Below are 19,630 nucleotides of genomic sequence, written 5' to 3' on the forward strand. Positions count from 1 at the left end.
TGTTATAAAAATAATATTTTTAAATAATAATACTTTAAAATCCTGAAAATCATTTTGACTGTTTATGTTTTTTTTTTTTTTACATTTATTATTAAAAAATTCATTATTAATAAACCACTAATAATTTTTGTCCAACAGGCTGTATTAAAACTTGTTGTTTTTTTGTGTTTTTTTTAGAATAAAGTAGAAATTGCAGAAATTAATGCAAAATTAGCCTAGTAGGTAGACTTTGGATGATAGTCAATGATAAACCAGTCAATTATTTATTTATTTTATTTTGTTTTATTTTATGGATATTGTAAAGTTATTGATATTCCAATTACTATAGTAACAAATACTCAGAAGAAATAAACTTTTATTACATTTTAAAGGGCTAACTGCATTTTTATGATTTATGATTTTTATATTAATTCCTCATTTGATCTCAAAATAATATTGTCAATATAGTTTAATGTTTAATTTTTCCTACAAATTTATAATTTGATATATATTTTTATTATTCTTTGTTCTTGTTATTGCATTTACTGCAGCTTCTGTGACAAAAAATCCCCCCATGGGGGATCAATAAAACAATATTCTATTCTATTCTATTCTATTCTATTCTATTCTATTCTATTCTATTCTATTCAATGAGTGTGGGACAATACATTTTCCAGAAAAATTTGCTATTAGCCCTGGTCTGCTTGTAGATACTTGATGATTGTCTTAATGAACATGTAAATGCTATGAACTCAAAGTTTTACACATTTTCTGTCACATTTATTGTCATTAATTGATACATAATGCTTATACATAGTTGGCAAATACAGTCCAGTTATCATTTTTATTTATAACTAAATGTGTTGTCAGGAGTTTTAAGCTCGTTGTGAAACAGGCTGAACTTCATGTTTCGTCCTCATGACCCATATGGGCAAACAACATCATCAAGAGGAGGAGGGACTTTTTCTTTAAGATACTTCTGTCTGAGAACAACATGGTTTGAACGATAGGGCCACCTGTACCTTCAAACAACACCAGCCATGGTGCTAATATGGCAAAGCTAAAGAGGCTATGACTCAATATTATCCATTAAAGTATGAATAAGTATATATAGTTTTATGCAGTCTCATTCTGAGCTATAGGATCACATCAGAAGGAACAAGGCCGAGGCGGAGTCACATGTCTCCCTCAGAAGTCAGCTGACAGTGAGACATCATAAAGGCAACAACAAGCCTCCCCGTCTGCACTGCAGTGTTCACCATTCAACCGTCTGCTCCTGCTCCGAGAAACAAACACGCACTGACCGGGGAAACAGCGGAGTCATGCTGCTCCTAACTCTACTTTTCGTGTCTTCAGGTAATGGCAACACATAGACAAATCAATGTTTTTTTCTTTTCTCTGTCAACCGGCTCAAAATGTAAAGCTCTTTGGTTGTGTAACAAAGTGCGTTTCAACATGAAACACGGAAGCTGTTATGAAGTGCTAGCTTTGATAAACATTAACAAACTGGCTAACTTTAGGAACAAGCGCAGGGTTGTGTCGTTATAAACACTCATTGTTTTAGTCATATGTGCCGATTTGATTAATTTCCCCTACTTTTCTGTTAAAATGTGTTCCGTGAACCCTGGCTGCTTTTACATTGAGTTCAGAGACGTTGTTGTTGGCCCATTCGGCTCGGCTAACATTAGCCGTCTCGCTAATGCTAATGGGCTAGCTAGAAATGACTTGAAAGTAAGGCAGACTTTAACGTGATTTCCAGCTTCAGTAAAGTGTTTTTTGGAGAAATATGAATATAAAGGCTGTTGGATAGAGCTGATAAATAACTAAAACGTTGAGAGAGAGAGTTCATTTGTTATTTTATGTCAGTTTAGGCCAATGTTTTCCCTCAGTCAGGACTAATTCCCTTTGCTTTAATGACAAATTTGACACGCTGTTAGAAAAACAGATTAGTGGACTGGAAGTTTTCCACAGGCTCCAATTCGGTTACGGGGTCGCAGAGGCTTGTTCAGACTGGTTTTTGACAAAAGTGGCCCAACTAGGGCACTGACACACTTAGGGGTGTGCAGACATAAATACAATTTGTTTACCCTTTGGGTCTCCCAATGTTTATTCCTACCTCGACTACCTCCTTTAATCGATAGACATTTTATTCCTTATTTTACTTGTTTAAAAATATAACACAGCATAAAAATATTTTATTGAGATTTCCAAGATGCATAATAGTAACAATAATTGTACTGGTTAATTTTCATGTAGGATAAATTATTTAAATGAAAGGTAATAATAATAATAATAATAACAATACTAATGGTAATGAAATTAAAAAAATATAATTTAAAATTAAATTATAAAATAAAATATCTACAAAACATTTAAAGAATATTTTAGTAAATATTTTCAAATATATATATATATATATATATATATATATTGAAATTCTGAAATAATAATAATGGTAATTAAATAAAAAAATATAATTTAAAATTAAATTATGAAATTAAATATCCAAAAAATTTCAAAGAATATTTTAGTAAATATTTCCAAAAATATATGTAATGAAATTATGAAATAAATTCTGCACACAATCAATGACAGGCCAACCCAATTTAGAATAATAAGACTGCCTGATTAAAGAAATGAAAAAGAAAAGTATCCATGGAAAAAAAATTATCACAATGAAACCATGGAGAAATGTAAACAACTAACACAAGAGAAGGGGGAAAACTCTTCCAGTCCAAAAGTCTATATGGATCCATTCATCCCCTCCCTTTGGTGAGGCGTTGTGGAGACTTACAAAACAGAAAGCCTCTATGATGCATAAGAGTTGTGAATTTCCATTTGCCATGTTGCTATCTCAGAAATGTCTATCAATACAAAGTATTGTACATACAACTGTCCAACCTGATATTTTGGGGCACTACAAAATGTTACCACACTGAAAAACTTCTGACCTTGTGAACTCAGAGCATACTAGACACTCTGACTGAAGGTTATTAATTTATGCTCTAAAGTTGTACCTCCTTGACATATGGTTTCATTTTTAAGGGGAAGTCTACAACACCCACCTAAACCAGAAACTTTCATTTCAGCTTTTTGGTCAAATGACTCTTGATAGTTTTAGTTCCTCTGTATTTAATTCAATTATACCTACATTTATCTCTCATTTTTAACTCTAATATCTGGGCTCACTAGCTTACTTATCTTTATGTTCAGACAAAACTGGGTCAGTAAAGGCAACAGAAAAGTCAAAGTGCAATACACCTTCGCAATACTCACCATTCAGGTCAGTTATACCACCTATTTGACCTCAGATACATACTGTTGCTTTGGTCTTGGGTGAAACAGAAATATGCAGCTGAAATGAAGTCCTTTATAACTCCTAACCAGGCTGTGGCTTTCTGCAGGCTTCTGACAACATGAGCTCCTTTTGGTCTCGATACTGGCGCTTGTGTGTTTAGGGCTTATCTGCAGTTTGACCTTTGGTTAAAAAATAAGATTCAGTCATGTTTTTGTCCTGCTCACATTCTTGCACTTGTTTTCTGGAGACTTCTCTACATTGTGCATGACTTTTTCTAAGCTTGTGACTCAGTGTCATTGTACAGCAAGTGTTAACTAAACTTTCTGCTTATCTTTGGTCGTGGAGTGAAACTGACGTTTGGCAGCTTCACTAAAATTGCTCCACGGGTCACTTGAACAATGTAATGTGGATCCTATTTTAAGCCTGATGTGCTTCACTGTGTCATGTGGTTCATTTGCACCGTAATGACTTTTCTGAAAGTGAGTCAAACATACAGGACTTTTTATAGGACTAGCCTTTGTGCTAACTTCTCATGAGCTTGCTTTCTGTGTCTGATCATGGGCTTGTTTTTCTGCTGTTGGAGGTTACATAAGGCTGATAGAGAATATGTGGCTTACATTTTCTGCTGCTATGTCACCTTGTATGCCGTAAACAGTTTATTGTACAGCTGAGCTTATGTGCAGAGATTTCCTCTGCGTTGGTACAGTCTGTCCTCTTGAAAGCAGCTTGTTATTTTGTCTGACTGCTCATGTGACTTAGCTGGAGAGTGGGAGTGCCCTGCCTGTCCTTTAACACAGTTGGATTGACTGATGAGCAGGAGGGGTCTCAGTGGGGTGTTACTGGGTGGCTGAAAGTTGCCAGAGCAGCTTTTCCTTTATCAAATAAATCCTCAAAACCCAACTTGAACAACTTCATCTGTTTGTACCATGAGTTGGTGTTTTTGTCTGGATTGATTGTGTTTTTTCATGATACACCTGTTCATTTAATCTTATATTAAGTTGGTCACAGCACTAGGTTTTAAAAGTGTGATACAAGTAAAAAAATAAAGCATGATCAAAAGTTGGGGCTGTGGCAACAACAGAACCTAAATTTGACTTTCTGTTAATAGAAAAAAGTCGCAGTAAATACAACCTCCCTGAGACGAAACTTTAAGATAAGCGATAGACTGATATGGATTTTTTGGGGCCGACACCGATACTGATTATTTGTAGACAAGGAGGCCGATAACTGATATTTGAAGCCGATATTCATTTGCAGTCAAAGTGAAAATATTGGCCTAAAGATTTTGAACACACAGACTCCAACACTTAACTGCAATCAAATGCCTTCAAGCATATGTTTATTAAACAGGTGCCAGGCTTAGCAGCATGTTTTATAAAGTTAAATGAAAACTTAAAAAAATAAATAGCTCAAGTTTTCTACAGTAAATAAAGTTTTCCAAAATTTCTATGTAACTGCAATAAAACTGGACAGAATTGCTGCTGACCTCTTGGCCAGGTCACCCTTGTAAATGAGATCCTGATCTCAATGGGTTTTTATCTGGTTAAATAAAGGTATTATAATAATAATAAATTGAGTTTGTGCTGCCTTTTAAAGGAATGTTATGTAACTGAATTAGTTTTCTGTTTGGTTTTACATGACTGATTTTAAATCAAATATAATTAGGCCTGTCATGATAACAAATTTTGCTAGACGATAATTTTCCAAAATATTATTGCCGATAAACAGTATTATTGTCAATATTATTTTGATTTTTTTTTCCATTTTTTAATTGATGTAATTATGATAAATGGGATTATAAAGTGAGTACAACATATAAAAAGCAAGAAACTTTAATTTCTTAAGAGTATTTAACTGTAATTAAAAGGTCAGGATCTTTTAAATAAAATAAATTAAACAAAAAATATAATAAATTTAACAAACAAGAAAGAGAAAAAAAATACAATGAAAATGAAATGGACTCTCTTTTAGAAAAAAATACATGTCAATGAAAATAATTAATACTAATAAAAAAAACAACAACAACTATAGACCCTGTTTCTAAAGAAAAAACAAAACTCCCCCCCCAAAAAAACAACAATAAAAACTATAGCCTAAATAAAAGGGAGTTTATACAGTTCCTGAATTGTTTGTAACATGTACTTTTTCCCAGTCAATCCGTACTGTCTGTCAAACATTTTTAACATTTCTGGCTTTCAGCCGTATTGAAGGGCTGCATTTCTTTGGCAATGTAGCTGTCTTTGAGCGCCCACCATTTGGCACTTTTATTTCTATTTACTTTGCCGACCAAAAGCCTCAGTAAGAGCAGATTGTCAAAGAACATGGCTCTGCTGCACCTCCCCTTCTTCTTCTTCCTCTTCTTCGTCGCCACTATTTTCAAACAAATGCGACATATCAGCCCGTTGGTGTTCATGAGCTCACACTTTGTTCCTTCTGATAAAAACTAAATATTCCCACACTGGAACTGTGGCAGGCGGCTTAAGAACCGTATCTTTTGTGCCATCACTCATATTAGCGTGTGTTTCCTCCTTACCCCTCAGGACGCTGCTTCAGCTCTCTCCGTGTGTACGCACGAGCAGCCCCGTCTTCACCCCAAAGATCGCATTTTTGACAGATGCTCACTCTGCTATAAATCTGCTAAATCCGCTATAGAACCTATGCACCCTGATGTTAGGAAAGATGGACGTAGTGAGCCATCTTCTCATTCAGCCTCTTTGGTTGAAAGAGAGGAGGAAAACAAACATGCATGCACATGTCAGTTTATCGAGGCTGGCAAACTTACTGAGGACGTTTTTATTTATCGTTCGGTTAATCGATTTATTGACTATCGTGACAGGCCTAAATATAATAAATGCTTTGACCATCTAGGGCTTCCATAGTGTAGACAGGGAGAAACTCTGTGCAGAGAAGCATCAACAAGCAGCTCCTGTATTCCTGTGAGTATTGATAAGAGGAGTGATTTTTGTGTCTGTGAAAGTTAAAATAAGCTCATAGACAGTAAGATAGTCACAATGCTAATTGCGTTAGCCGTTCGATGGGATTTTCCATTGACATGAGCATTATCGGCCTTCAGATAAAAAAAAAGCCAATGCCTATATGCCCCAAAATGCCAAATATCGGCCTGGCTGATAATCGGTCTACCCTTAGTTAAGATCCAACATTTAATAGTGTCATAACTTCCACATCAACATCCTCAGTGCAAAAAAAAGCTTGTTTTCAATCTTCTCCCTGCATTTCTTTGTACATTTTGTAGACTCATCCATTATGTGTTAAAATAAGTAGCTCTCTTTCAACAGTCCTTAGATCTGGACCATTAAACAGGAATAGACCAGGTGACGTGGCCGTCAGTCTCTTTGCTTTCGGACTATAACATAATATGCAGGATTTACTGAGCTCTATCAGTTTGATGGAGGATAGATGCACATGCTCTCTCTGTCTGTTGCTCATGGTAAATGTTGTAATAAAGTTTAACTCTGTTGATAGATCTGACAAGCTTAGAGTTTTCAGCTCTTCAGATGTGAAGAGTTTTTGGTTCCTCTTACAGGTTTTAGTTTTGTTTAAAAAGTCGTGATAAATGTCAGGTTATTTCCCATATCACTTTTTTCTTCTTGAAAAAGAGAAATGTGACACACAACTCTTTGCATTTAATCAAAAAAGGTTTGTACCCGCATGCGGAACTGAAACTCCTGCAGCTGTGATGTCTGGTCTGAGTTTTGGTTGTTGCTGCTCCTAAATCAGCCTGATCAACAGGCTTATTACGGATGGCTGATTTTTTTTTCATTCCACTTCATTAAGTGTTTCTAAGTTCCTATCAAGTATAATCAGAATTTATTTTCTGCCTCAAATCATCTGCACTTTGTTGGTTCTGCTTAGTAACCGAACTGACAAAACACACTTTGTTTAACATGTCACCAACTCGGTGAGGAATAAAGTTTTTCATTGAACCCTCCATTAACTTGAAAACCATGACTAATGTTTTGAAAAGGAAGAAAAGTCCCGTCTAACACTAAGTGGGTGTTTTTCATCTGACGCCTGTAATTCTGGCTGATTTTGATTAAACCTGGCTTTAAAGTATCAGGATCATACAAGATGTTTCCTCTGACACAACTTGATCTCAACCTCGAGGCTCTTACTTTAAAAAGATTTGTTCTTGTTGAAAGCAAGTTCTTCTTCCACTTCCTCCTTTGTAAATATTTAAGGAAGTTTCAGCTCTGAAATCCCCGATCTCCACGCACTTAAACCAATTAACAGATCAAAGAAAAGGTGTGGTGAAACCAAAAACATGTAGACCAAGTGACACTGTTCCTGTTTGAAGTGTTTTGCAAAAAATAAAATAAAGTGTTGTAATTTTGCTCTTTTTGTGTTTTGCAGCCGTAGCGACCCCTCTGCTCGGCACTGAGCAGTGTGCCCGTGGCCCCCCCTACTGGTGTCAGAATGTGAAGACGGCGTCTCTGTGTGGAGCTGTGTCTCACTGCCAGCAGAACGTGTGGAACAAGCCTCAGATGGTGAGACAAAGACGTACAAAACATCAGTTCACATTCTTATGATAAATCTTAAAAAAATCATCTATTATCACAAAGTTAAAATGTCAAACAGGGTCACAATCCTGAATCATTATACACTGAGGTTTAAATGTGGAATAAAAACATATGCATTTAGCTCAATTTGCATTCCTAGGGTACAAAACTAGACTGAGACGGGATTCATTTCTTTGTTTATCAATAGCCACGGTTGCATGAGGAGTTTTTTCATCTTTCCGAATGAAATCTTTCTCAATTACTTTTCCAAAAACAATAGTATACATGGAAAGGAATATTCCAATCTCTGGTCTACATGCGCCGCTATAATCAAACAGAATAGTCAATGGGGCATGCGCAGAAAAACGTAAACATCGTGTGATTTATCAAAGAGTTTTTCTTTCACTTCTTGAAATAACTCCTTATTGCGTGTTTTCTGTCCGTCCTGTCTTAAAAATTATTAAAATTATGTTCATTTCTTTCAAAGTTTGGATCAAAAACAAACTTTCAGCAGCAGTCCAGTGCTGACGGCTTGCGGCCATTTTTAAAGTTGAATACCGTCTCTACTTGCGTCTTACGTCAATTTTGAGCATGCGCTGAAAGAACGCACCCTGATAACTTTCCGTTTGAGTGGCTACATGAAACCTCAATCGGTATCGAAAGGAATATTCCACCCCTGTGAAACCGATTAAATGTCAATTCGGATTGGCTCTTTTCTTTCTGAATGAGGTGTATACAAAGTTTAAATTCTTTGTTTGAGCAAATAAACTGAATGCAAACTGAATATTTGGGTCCATGTATACGTGGCTAATGCTGAATAGTTAACAAAATACAAATACAAACAAAAATAAAGGGATGTTTGATACCAGTTTTTTTCAGACCGATACCAGTACAAGTACGCCCTCTTGAGAACTGAAAGTCTTGAGTATGACTGAAACTTAAAATTTCAATTCACAGTGACAGATTATTTTGATCAAAGGCAGCACAGTCACTCTGACATTAAGTCCAAACAAAACACAAACAACTCTCTGAGCTTAGAATTTTTATGATACATATTTAAAAAATTAATATTAAAAGTGCAAAATTAAACTAACAACTATCAGAGTTTAAGTATTTTTTAAAGTAAGCTGAAGTTCAAAATAAAACAGTTTAACTGTTACGTCTCCCTGGTTCATTCATGTTGTCTGAACAGGACCTAGCACACATTTGCTGTGGTGTTAAACTGCAGCAATTAGCAGCATCTAGTGGCGGGGAGGACTTGCTCAACATAAATTTTTTTTGCCTAGAGCAGGGTTCTCCAACTCCTACCCTGGAGGGCCGAGAGGCTGCAGGTTTTCTTTCCAACCAAAAACCCCACCAGCTGATTTTACTGATTACCTCATCTTCGAGCAGAGAGCAGGGACTAATTAGTGAAATTAGTTGGAGTTTTTGGTTGAAAAGAAAACCTGCAGCCTCTCGGCCCTCCAGGGTAGGAGTTGGAGATCTCTGGCTTAGAGTATCTGCTGCTGGTTTCTGCAGCCTTCACGAGTACAGATACCCAGAAAAAAAGCTGGTATCATCCCCATACTGATACCTGGTATCAACCCATTACTGATACCTGGTATCAGTACCAGCCCATCCCTATAAAAGAAGATGATTTTATTAATAACCTATTTATTCTATTCATCTATAATTTATCGTAGATCTTATAAGAAGTGGGAGGAGTTGTTATGTTTTTAGGTTGTTGTGTTCAAGAATTCATGTTTATTAAATGGAGAATCAATGAAAAAATTGTTAATAATAATAATAATAATTGTAAAAAAAAAAAGATCAGTCAACCTCAAAAAAAAAAAAAAAAAAAAAAAAAGTTTGTGTGATGTCACACCCAGCTTTTATGCTTGTTCTGGGGCAGCTGTCCTGATAGTTTTGCTTTTTTTTTGAAGACTTGACAGTTTTTTAGAGATTAATAGATGACTTGAATTAAAGACATTTGTTGCTTAATATAATTATGATTGCTGACTTTGTTAATCAGTTTATTTAAAGATTTCACGTAATAACCGTGATAACGATTTCTTTTTACCAACAGTGATCAGTTGTTTACTGTAGATTTTATCTTCAGGTTGAATGATAAGAAAAACAATCTTCAGCAGCTGCACAACTCTTACTGAAATCAGTTTATATTCACACCCCAATTTTCCTGTTTGCAGAAATCTGTGCCATGTGACCTGTGCAAAGAGGTGATGATTGTGGTTGAACAGATACTGAAAGACAATGCCACTGAGGTAAGAAAGGAAAATCAAACTGTCCTGAGGAAAAACAAACTTTTTCTTCACCAAAACTCCAACTTTCTGTTTCTTTATTTCTGTGATTTCAGGCTGAGATTCTTGGGTACCTGGAGAAGGCCTGCCAGCTCATCCCTGACCAGAGTCTGACCGCTGAGTGTAAGGAGATGGTGGACAGCTACTACCCCATCCTCATCGGGATCATCAAGGGAGAACTGGTGAGCACCCTCAGCCTGTAAAGCTGATTTAGTAAACCACAAGTTTCCCTGAACACAAGTTCAGCCAAAGAGTTTAAAGAGCTTCTGAGAGTTCAGATTATTTGGCGCTGTATCGCGCTGCTTCATCGAGACTCTTCAGTTGAAGCTCCATCTGTGCTTCTTTGGAAAAAAAAGGGAAACGAGTGGCTGTGAGCAAAGCGCAGCGAGCTGAATAAGGACTATTGATGGGGAAGTGAGTCCATGTCTGAACGGGAACAGAGAGGTCATTGTGTAACGCTGATCCTCATGACTGGGAGCATTGGGTGAACTTTCTTTGTTTCAACTCTCACCTGCTGCTGGGACTTTTTGGACAAAAGAGACACTTCTTTTAGATCTTTCAACACCAGAAACTGTCTTTTCAGGTTTGCAGGATCGCTGTCTTTTGAGTATTTACTCCTGAACAGCCAAATTTCATAGAAGCAGTCTGATATTTCTCCGTTTTGACTGACTCTGACCTTTAACCTTTAAAGCTCCTGTGAGGAACTTTATGTTTATGATTTTGACGCCCCCTTGAGGTTGAATCAGTATCTAAGCACGTATATTTCACGACAAAGAATCTCAGCTAACTCTGATTTACAGTCAGATGGATCCTGTACTCTGATTCTTTCATGTGGTAACTGTACAGGAATAATCTGTCTTTATCTTGGTGCTCTAGTTTGCTTTTTTGGACATTAAGTAGAATAGAATAGAATAGAATAGAACTTTATTGTCATTGTAACAAGTACAACGAAATTGAAGTCACAGCAGCAATCAAGAAAACCAAAGTAAGAAAGTGTATAGAAAGTGTAAAAAGCTCCATAAGAAAATAGATGCTGACAGCTTGTCCATCATTGTCCAGTCAGCCAGCCTCCACCTCCACAGGGTCCAGGACTGAGCTTCTTCAGCAGTCTGTTCAGTCTCTGTCTCCTGGATCCTGTCTGCTCACAGCAGGTGAAGCTCTTCCAATGTGGCCTTGGTGTCTGGTGTTAGCTCTGTTAGCCATGTCTGTGAATAGCATGATGCTACTCTGCCTTCTGGTATTCCTTCTGTTGCTGGGTTAGCATGGCTAGCTCGTCCATCTTATTGGAGATAGATCTTACGCCAATCTGAGCTGACTCAGCGGACTGACTAAAGAGGACGTAAGAAATCTATCTGTAAGACTTAGGACAACTTTGCTCACCTCCAACTTGCCCACCGTCTCCATGACTATTTTTTTTTCCATAATCAACTTTTTTAGGGCCGAGCCCGCCAACCAACGGTTGGGCGAGAGCCCTATTGAAACCCTTGCAATTATCATTCTACGCTTTTTTTTTCTTTGTTTCCACCAAAACAATCCCAAATTGCGTGCCTTTCGCATGGAAAAAATGCAAACGCACCTAGCCTCAAAATTCACATGCCTGTAAAAAATTTATGAATCTGCTACTTAGCGCCTCTTAGGAGCTTAAAACTGCAGCCCCTCACGCTACTTTGAGCTACAGCCCTGAAATTTGTTGTGTATAACAAGCATAACCAGCCCTCCAAAAAAGTCTCTTACGACTTTCGTGATTTCCAAACATGAACTTCGCTATTTTCACGTCAACAGCATATTTTAGTGATTTCTAGGCTACATATTTCACCAACTAGTCTATGGAACATGGAACAATTCCTTGTTTTTTTTCTGATCAACTCTAAACTTGGGTTTTGTATACTTCACGCATTGACAATGAAAACTTACAAATGGATATTTGCTACGTCAGTGGGCCACAACTGACAGCCTTATTGCATTTCTATCACTAATTGCACTAAAATTAATGCTCCAGAGCATCACCCAGAGGTGCAAAACTGCAGCCCGTCTAGCTACTTTGAGCTACGGGCATGTAATGTTTTGAGCATAACTGTCATGCTTAGACCTATGGCTTTTGGCTGAGTCACATTTTACTGCACATGTGGCGGCTAGGACATGCTCCGAATGGCGAGCACCGGGCGAGGGCCCGCTTATTGCTGCTTGCAGCTTTAATTGTGTGTCGTTTTTTTTAATTTAAGAGGTGGAAAACAGTCATCATTGCTTTTTCCATCATGTTCATTTACACAGAAGTCACGTTTTACTATCAGAGATTTGGAATATTGAGCGTGAAGAAGCTGAGACTCTGCTGAAGAATCAGTTAGAGTTTAGTTTGCTCCGTAGTGCACTCCACACATACTATAAGATCAGAAAACGGAGACTTTGAAGAATCCTGTAATGTGTCCCAGCTTTTACTTGCTTCAGTGTATTTCTACCATGGAAAAACTGAAGAAGTTTCCTTGTTATTTAACTGCTGTGTCACTGTGTGTTTTCAGGAGGATCCTGCTGTGGTGTGTGGAGCCATCGGCCTGTGTCAGTCTCAGCAGGCAGCCCTGGCCAAGGTTCAAGCCAAGGAGCAGCTCATGTCTAATGAAATCCCTCAGGTTGACCTCTCTCAGCGAGTCGCCCCTTTCCTCCTCAACGTGCCCGGGCTCCTCTATCCTCAGGAGAACGCCAAGGAGGAAGCGCCAAAACCAGAAGCTCCCAAACAAAAGCAGGTACGAGGTTTAAACACCTCCATGCAGTATCTTCTCCAGCTCTCATTAATGAATGTTTAATCATTTTACCCTGAACCTCGTCTTGCAGGAAGATGACGACGTGTGCCAAGACTGCATCAAGTTCCTCACCGACGCTCAGAAAGAGGCCAAGACCAACTCTTCGTTTATCGACACGCTCATCGCCAACATTGAGAGCCAGTGTGACCTGCTGGGACAGGGCCTGGCTGATATGGTTGGTTTGGAGACTTTACTACATTATCAAACTTCTATTATTTACTTTTAACTCTTAAAAACAGTGTATTAAAATGTTTTTCCTCCCTGCAGTGCAAGGAGTACATCAGCGAGTACGGCGCCGTTGTTGTGCAGCAGCTCATGTCCATGGTGAGTCCTCCAACCTTCCCTTCACGCCCTCGAACAGTTTTTAAAAGAAGTCGACAGAAACGTTTTGTTTGAAACTTCAGCCAAATTACCACAGGAACAGTCCTTTCATCCCCATTTCCAGTCAGAGTTTAATGAACTGCTCATTAAAACTAATAAGCCTGATGATCGGTGTGTTGTGTGGCGCTAAGCCCATGCCCAGTCTTGCAGTGACCCCTCGCCTGCTGACTTCAACTTATTCACACCTTTAAATTGCTTTTCTGTCTGTTTCCCTGAAACTTTTTTTTTGTTTTTACTTTTTGCTCGTGTGATTTTCTCCCCTTCATTCATATTGTCCTGCTCTGTTTTCTCCTGCTCTGGGTTTTGTGTGCTGCTTCCCAGGAACAGGTAGGTCTTTCTGTGTTCATCCTGTAGCTTATTAACCCTTAGCTCCTGCTTTGTGTGCTGTGCACTCTGACCCCTCATTCACACATAAAGGGAGCGCCACGCACTACGCCATACTTAGTCAAACATTGCATTCACAATGCACGCGCTGCGGGCCGCCGGCGAGTCTATTTTTGCTGGAGTTTGTGCAGAAACACGTCAATCCCTCTAGAGTAGATCGTACCAAAAAGGAAGTAGCTGGTCTTTTCAAAATAAAGCTCCATGTTCTGGCTCCAAATCGTAAATCTCATCCTTGTTGATCAAACCTACATCACTGACACATGGTTAGAAGTCATCAGTAGCTCAGATCCAGAGGAAATCTGAGGTTTTAGACGTGAAAAAAGTTTATTTTGCAGGTGAAAAACTTCATAATTCTATTCCAGTGTATTGCTATTTTTTCCAGGACTCTCACCCAGTTTAGTTTTTGCCAGGAGGTCAGTTCTCATGTTATTGTGTCAGGTCTTTCAGTTCAAAGTTTGCAACACAAGAACAAAAACTCAAATCCAAAAAACACCTTGATGCAGTGTGCACAGACTATTTGAAGGGCAGGGGCAAAAGAGGAAAAAAAAAAATGCACATCCAGCATTCGTTTTTGTCATCCAAGAGAGCAGTTTATCATATTTTAACCACCTGAAAGGGCAGTTGAGTGTGTTTTGCCAACCAGGAGGGCACTTTAGCAAACATTTGGCTCCAAAGAGGGCACTTGGGCGTGTGTTTTTTAACAATTGAGCCCCCCTCTGTGCACACCACTACCTCAAGTTGGAGTTTTAATGTCAGAGTTAACATTTTCTCAAAGTTTACAAGATGAATTACTTGTAGAGTATAAATGTAGCTTTAGTCTATTTTTTTTTTCAAAATACATTGTTAAATAGTGTTGATATTATGCTAACCAATGTTTCAATAATGATGGGGTCCCTGGAAAATTGTCTAACTTTAAAGGGGTCCATGGTCTAAAAAAGTTTGAGAACCTCTGTTCTATAGAGGGATTGTTTGTCCATCAACAATGCCGGATGCTGACAGGGTTTATTTTACACCCTTTAACGATTCGTTTTGGTAAAACATTTATTTCTTGGATTATTATACACTTTTACTGTCTGCCTCAGTACGTACAAATAACAACTTTTCAAAGTATTTTAATATAGGTAGAGACACCAGACAGGGTTGTCCCTTGTCTCCCCTACTTTTTGCTTTGCACTCTGACACAACACACAAACTGCAGGACTAATCAAGAGATGGTCAGGAACAGAAAGTTTCACCTTATGCAGATGACCTGCTTTGGTATGTCTTTGATCCAGACAGTTCATTACCACATGTGTTTCATATCCTTGACCAATATCATGACTTTTCTGGTTATAAACTTAATTTACAAAAAAGTGAATGTTTCCCCATAAATAAATCAGCCCCTCGGCTTTCATTTACTTCTCTTCCTTTAAAAAACAAACAAACAAAAAAAAAAAACGCCAGATGTGCGCGCAATTTGGGTGCAGAAGCACTGTGAAGTATATTGGTTTGTCAACTGACGTGGAGGAGTTAACCACCAAAAATCACATTTTTAAACTTATATGGACGGTAAACGGCTCCCAGGTTTGTGAAACACCAGTGAGTGGACAGATATTAGGTGGACAGACATTTTTTTTAGAGGAGAAATCCAGCATCACTCGATGCTCATGACTGCATTATCCGTGGACACTCACCAGACTGTGACAGACCAGGACGTAAACATGTGTCAATAATTTAGAAACCTTCCCAAACCAAAAAGAGCACAGAGACTGCTGAGTCTGAGACCCGGTTCATGATAAAAAAACCCAGAAAACTTCGTCCAGAGTTAATTATTTACCCGTAGACGTCGCTGGTGTTTCAGTGTAAAGTGTGACCCTGTAAACCGGTGACTTGGTCCTCAATCACTGATTCTGTCGCTGTGAGTCACCAGTTAGCATGGTCGCTATTAATTCCAAAACACTGGTTGCTCAGTGACTGTCCAAACTTGATAGACGTTGCCTCTGTTGTATAGTAGCGTAGCGTGGGCATCTTTATGATGACGTAGACTGATAATCCCTCTATACGACACAGCACATCCTTTCTATGAGGAAACCAGCAGAAAGTAGAAGGCATGGACTGAAGTTGCTGACGTTTAGGGAGGGCCAGATGAGCTTAACATGCTAATTAATTACCATGAAGTACGTTGTCATGGGTGGGATTCTTGCAGGAACATGTAGTTCTCCTGTGATCTTATGTATGGGTGCTGCGTGGCGCTCCAGAAATGCATCCAGTATGAATTGGTGCACGCCCAAAAACTGTGGCGCTGTATGTGTGAATTAGGAGTTAGCCCTAACCACCTGATACTGTCTTAACGATCGTTCTGAACGAGATCTTTAAATTTAACCTGAACTCTGCCTCGAGCACGCTTGTAAAGGAGCACATAAAGATCCTCTCCTGTTCCTTGGAATACAAAGAGCATACGTTTCCTCCACATCCTCAGTATGCTGGGATCTTGTGATAAAGTTTGCACCAACACTTCATCTTAAAGCTGCGCTGGTTGTTACTAACATTAAAAAAACAGCAGCACCATCTCTGTTTTGACATAAAAGCTGCTTTTCTCAACTGGCTGATCTGGTTGGATGCTCCTGGAGTCACAGCTGAATTATTTTTTACCAGTGTGTGTGCGTCTGTGTGTGATGCTGGTAAAAGGAGGCTGTGTTTGATGTCTTTCTGTCCAGACTTGTGCGTATTAAGTGGGTGGTGATGCTGTGCAATGGTATGGAGATTAGAAGCACGCGGTTTATGCTAACAGCATGCGATGAAGCAAGATCAGAAGACCGCTGGCTCCATAATCTGAAGTTAATTGTCTGTTTCTCTCCTCAGCAACCCAAAGACATCTGTGCCCACGCTGGTTTCTGCGCTGAGATGAAGAAGTCCGTTCCCATGATAATGCTGAAAGCTGCCAAGACTGTACCTGCTGCCAAGATCGAGCCCCTCGCCAAATCTGTGCCTGCTCTCAAGCTTATCCCTGCCACAAAGGTGCAGCCTGCCACTGAGAAGAAGGTAAGCCATCGGGCACCTGAGTGCTCGCTCTCATCACTTCTTATGAACACAAGATAAAAATGTTGTTTGGCATCATTTTGATTGTCATTGATTGTCTTCCAGCACATGGTGCGTGTCCGGGATTCCCCAAAGTGCTCCATCTGTGAGTTTGTGATGAAAGAGATGGAGGACATGTTGGAGGACCAGGCCACAGAGGTGGGTTGTGTGATACTGCGTGTACCTTTATTTCTCTTAAGTCAAGCCAAAACTCTGAGAGCAAGCGTCTTTTTGTAGGAGGAAGTTGTTCAGGCGGTGGAGAAGGTTTGCACGATCCTGCCCTCCACGCTGAGCGCTCAGTGTAAGGACCTGATCGAGACCTACGGCTCTGCCATCATCCAGCTCCTGGTGGAGCAGGCCGACCCCAAGACCGTCTGCACAGTGCTGGGACTGTGCAACGATCCCAGCCGCGCATATGTCCGTAAGTCCAGACCCTTTACAGATACTCAAACTATAAGACGATGATGATAAAGTCACAGTGAAATCGTCAGTTATGGGTGTTAAAATGTGCTTCAGTTTTAAACATGAAGTCCTGCCCTTGTTCTTCTCAGCTGCACTCGACCAGGCTCGCTTCAAAGCCGGCGGCTACTGCGACGTGTGCAAGATGGCCGTCAGGTACATCGATGGGATCCTGGAGAAGAACGCCACAGAGGAGCAGATCGAGGAGGCTGTGAGGAAAGTGTGCAGCTTCCTTCCTGATGCTTTCCAGACTGAGGTGAGTAAAGGGATGAAGCTTCACCTGTTTCTGACGCTTCTCTTCATGTGACGGCCCTGCATTTACTCTGTGTGTGTGTGTGTGTGTGTGTGTGTCGACAGTGTGACCAAATGGTGGAGCAGTATGAGCCGATTCTCATCCAGCTGCTGCTGCAGGCGCTCGACCCAGACTTTGTTTGCATGGTAAACCACACTTTTTAGATACTTAGGAATGTTACTTTTATAGTTAGTGACATACAACCTTCTTCGTGTAGTAGATTCACCTCAGCTCACCTGGATTAAATCATTCAGGAGCCACATAATCTATTTTAACTTCACAATAAAGACTAGGAAGTGTTTAAAATTCTAAAGAGTTAAAATCTGGTGAAAAATTATATTAAAAAATAAGTTTTTGAATTTAAGCAATTGAACATGTGATGTATGAGTTAATTTAAAATAAATTCAAAATAATTTAAAACTATTGAATACAAAAAAAAATAGAATTTTCAAAAACATTTGTTTTTTATTTAAAAAAATGCAAAAGGAAATAAAAATAAAAAATCCCCAAATTTGCACAACTTAAAAAAATGAAATTAAAAAAATGCAAAAAAGTTAATGAATGACAGTACAAAAATCTGAAAAAAATAAAAAATATCTTAAAATGTATAAAAAATTGCAGTCTTTTGAAGTTTCAAAAATTACAAAAAAAATTGAAAAAATATAGAATTTTGGTGAAATTTTCAAAACTCAAAAAAATAAATAATGCAACAATTTTGCAAAAAATTAAAAATGACACTACAAGAGTCTTAAAAAAAATCAAACTATATCTTAAAATATATTAAATTGCAAAGTCTTTTGAAGTTTTAAAAATTGCAAAAAAAAAGAAAAAGAAAAATTCCCCAAATTTGCAAAACTTAAAAAAATGATATTTCAAAAATTTGCAAAATAATAAAAAAATGATACTGCATAAATCTGAAAAAAAATATATATATATATCTTAAAATGTATAAGAATTGTAATGTTTTTTGATGTTTCAAAATTAAGAAAAAAAAAATGGAATTTTTTTACATTTGCGAAAGTTTCAATAAATTTAAGAAATTTCAAAAGTTTACAGAATTTTTGGAAAGTATACTTTACTTTAATCTGAGTTTTGTTTGTTTGTGTGACAGAAAGTGGGAGCGTGTCCAGAGGCCGTGCGCAGGCTGCTGGGAACAGAGCAGTGCAGCTGGGGACCTGCATTCTGGTGCAAGAACATGCAGACAGCAACTCTGTGCAATGTGAGTACTCGGGTCACATGTCGACAAACTAAATATGTGTCGTCAGAGTGAGAATCTTGTGCCTAAAGTAACCCAGCAAGTAACGCAGTCTCCCTCTGCAGCTGTATTTCAGATCAAACCAGACTGTGTGTTTTTATTTATCACTTCTTTTCACACCTTTTCTTCATGAGGCCTGTCTAACCCGTGGTTCCTGTCTTTCAGGCTGTGGCTCACTGCAAACGTCACGTGTGGGTATAGAGAGGAGGAGGAAGACGAGCACAACCTGGCCTGTAGGGAACTAAAAGAAAAATATTTAGTGCTGCTTCCCACTTTTAATTTGTGTCCTGTTTTCTTTTTAATGGACTTACATGACTGCAGTTTGTGTAAAATAACTTTGATATGTGAATGATGTCATGGTGGAAAGGGACTGGACGTGTTTTGTTTTTCCAGACGGGTGGGGAGGGGGACTGACAGAAATGATTTTGTGTATAGTTGCCAGCAGCTCAGCCTGACATGCGTCAGTCGGGTTTTACAGATTCGCTTCATTTGGGTTGTTTTTGCCTCTGTCGCTCGCTGGTTGTGGTGTGTGTTAGTTTCACATGTTGTATAATGTTGATGGCCCCTGTTCTTAGGTTGTGCAGATCAGCCCCCGGCTCCATTTGATTCCTTCTCTGAAGACTGCTAACAGGACGTACGACTCCTTTAGCGCTCTGTGATCCTGACGTAAATCGACACTTTGTAGACAGAAATGTTTGTTCTTGTTTTAGGGAGCGGGTCTAGAGTTTAGCTCTCATCACCTCCCATCGTTTGCACTCTTCTACTGTTTGTAAATCACCGTCTTTCTAACGAACAGGAAGTATCTCCAATTTGACTGTCTGCTTTAAAGCCTGAGCCAACTGTCAGCTGATCTGAAAACTTTTTAACAATAAAGTGATCCCAAACCAACCTCTGCTGGATTTCTCTGTTTAATAAG

General features: G+C 38.7%; 1 protein-coding gene across 2 annotated transcripts; it reads left to right on the forward strand.

Annotated features, from left to right (window-relative positions):
* Positions 1–1,174: 1,174 nt before the first annotated feature.
* On the forward strand, positions 1,175–19,618 carry psap (prosaposin). 2 transcript variants are annotated; one of them, XM_074675877.1, is made up of 14 exons: positions 1,175–1,335; positions 7,649–7,782; positions 9,981–10,055; positions 10,148–10,273; positions 12,608–12,829; positions 12,918–13,061; positions 13,154–13,210; positions 16,493–16,672; positions 16,775–16,867; positions 16,946–17,129; positions 17,260–17,423; positions 17,525–17,605; positions 18,571–18,678; positions 18,880–19,618. In XM_074675877.1, exons 1-14 carry the CDS (start codon positions 1,302–1,304, stop codon positions 18,913–18,915), a joined length of 1,638 nt encoding a protein of 545 aa, XP_074531978.1. In that variant the 5' UTR covers positions 1,175–1,301; the 3' UTR covers positions 18,916–19,618. The 2 variants fall into 2 exon arrangements, 1 of the variants encoding a protein (XP_074531978.1); XR_012598576.1 differs by lacking the exon at positions 18,880–19,618 and having other exon boundaries at positions 16,946–17,082; positions 18,571–18,627.
* The last annotated feature ends 12 nt before the right edge of the window (positions 19,619–19,630 follow it).

This window comes from Halichoeres trimaculatus, unplaced genomic scaffold (assembly GCF_033239565.1).
Source record: "Halichoeres trimaculatus isolate MK-OKI-2021-1 unplaced genomic scaffold, fHalTri1.1 fHalTri1_scaffold_8, whole genome shotgun sequence".
Classification (NCBI taxonomy): domain Eukaryota; kingdom Metazoa; phylum Chordata; class Actinopteri; order Labriformes; family Labridae; genus Halichoeres; species Halichoeres trimaculatus.

Bases quoted from the DNA above. Each gene is read 5' to 3' on its own strand.
- psap (XM_074675877.1), top strand. From the start codon at position 1,302: ATGCTGCTCCTAACTCTACTTTTCGTGTCTTCAG. The intron at 1,336-7,648 runs GTAATGGCAACA...TGTGTTTTGCAG, and splicing joins TCTACTTTTCGTGTCTTCAG to CCGTAGCGACCCCTCTGCTC. The intron at 12,830-12,917 runs GTACGAGGTTTA...CTCGTCTTGCAG, and splicing joins AAGCTCCCAAACAAAAGCAG to GAAGATGACGACGTGTGCCA.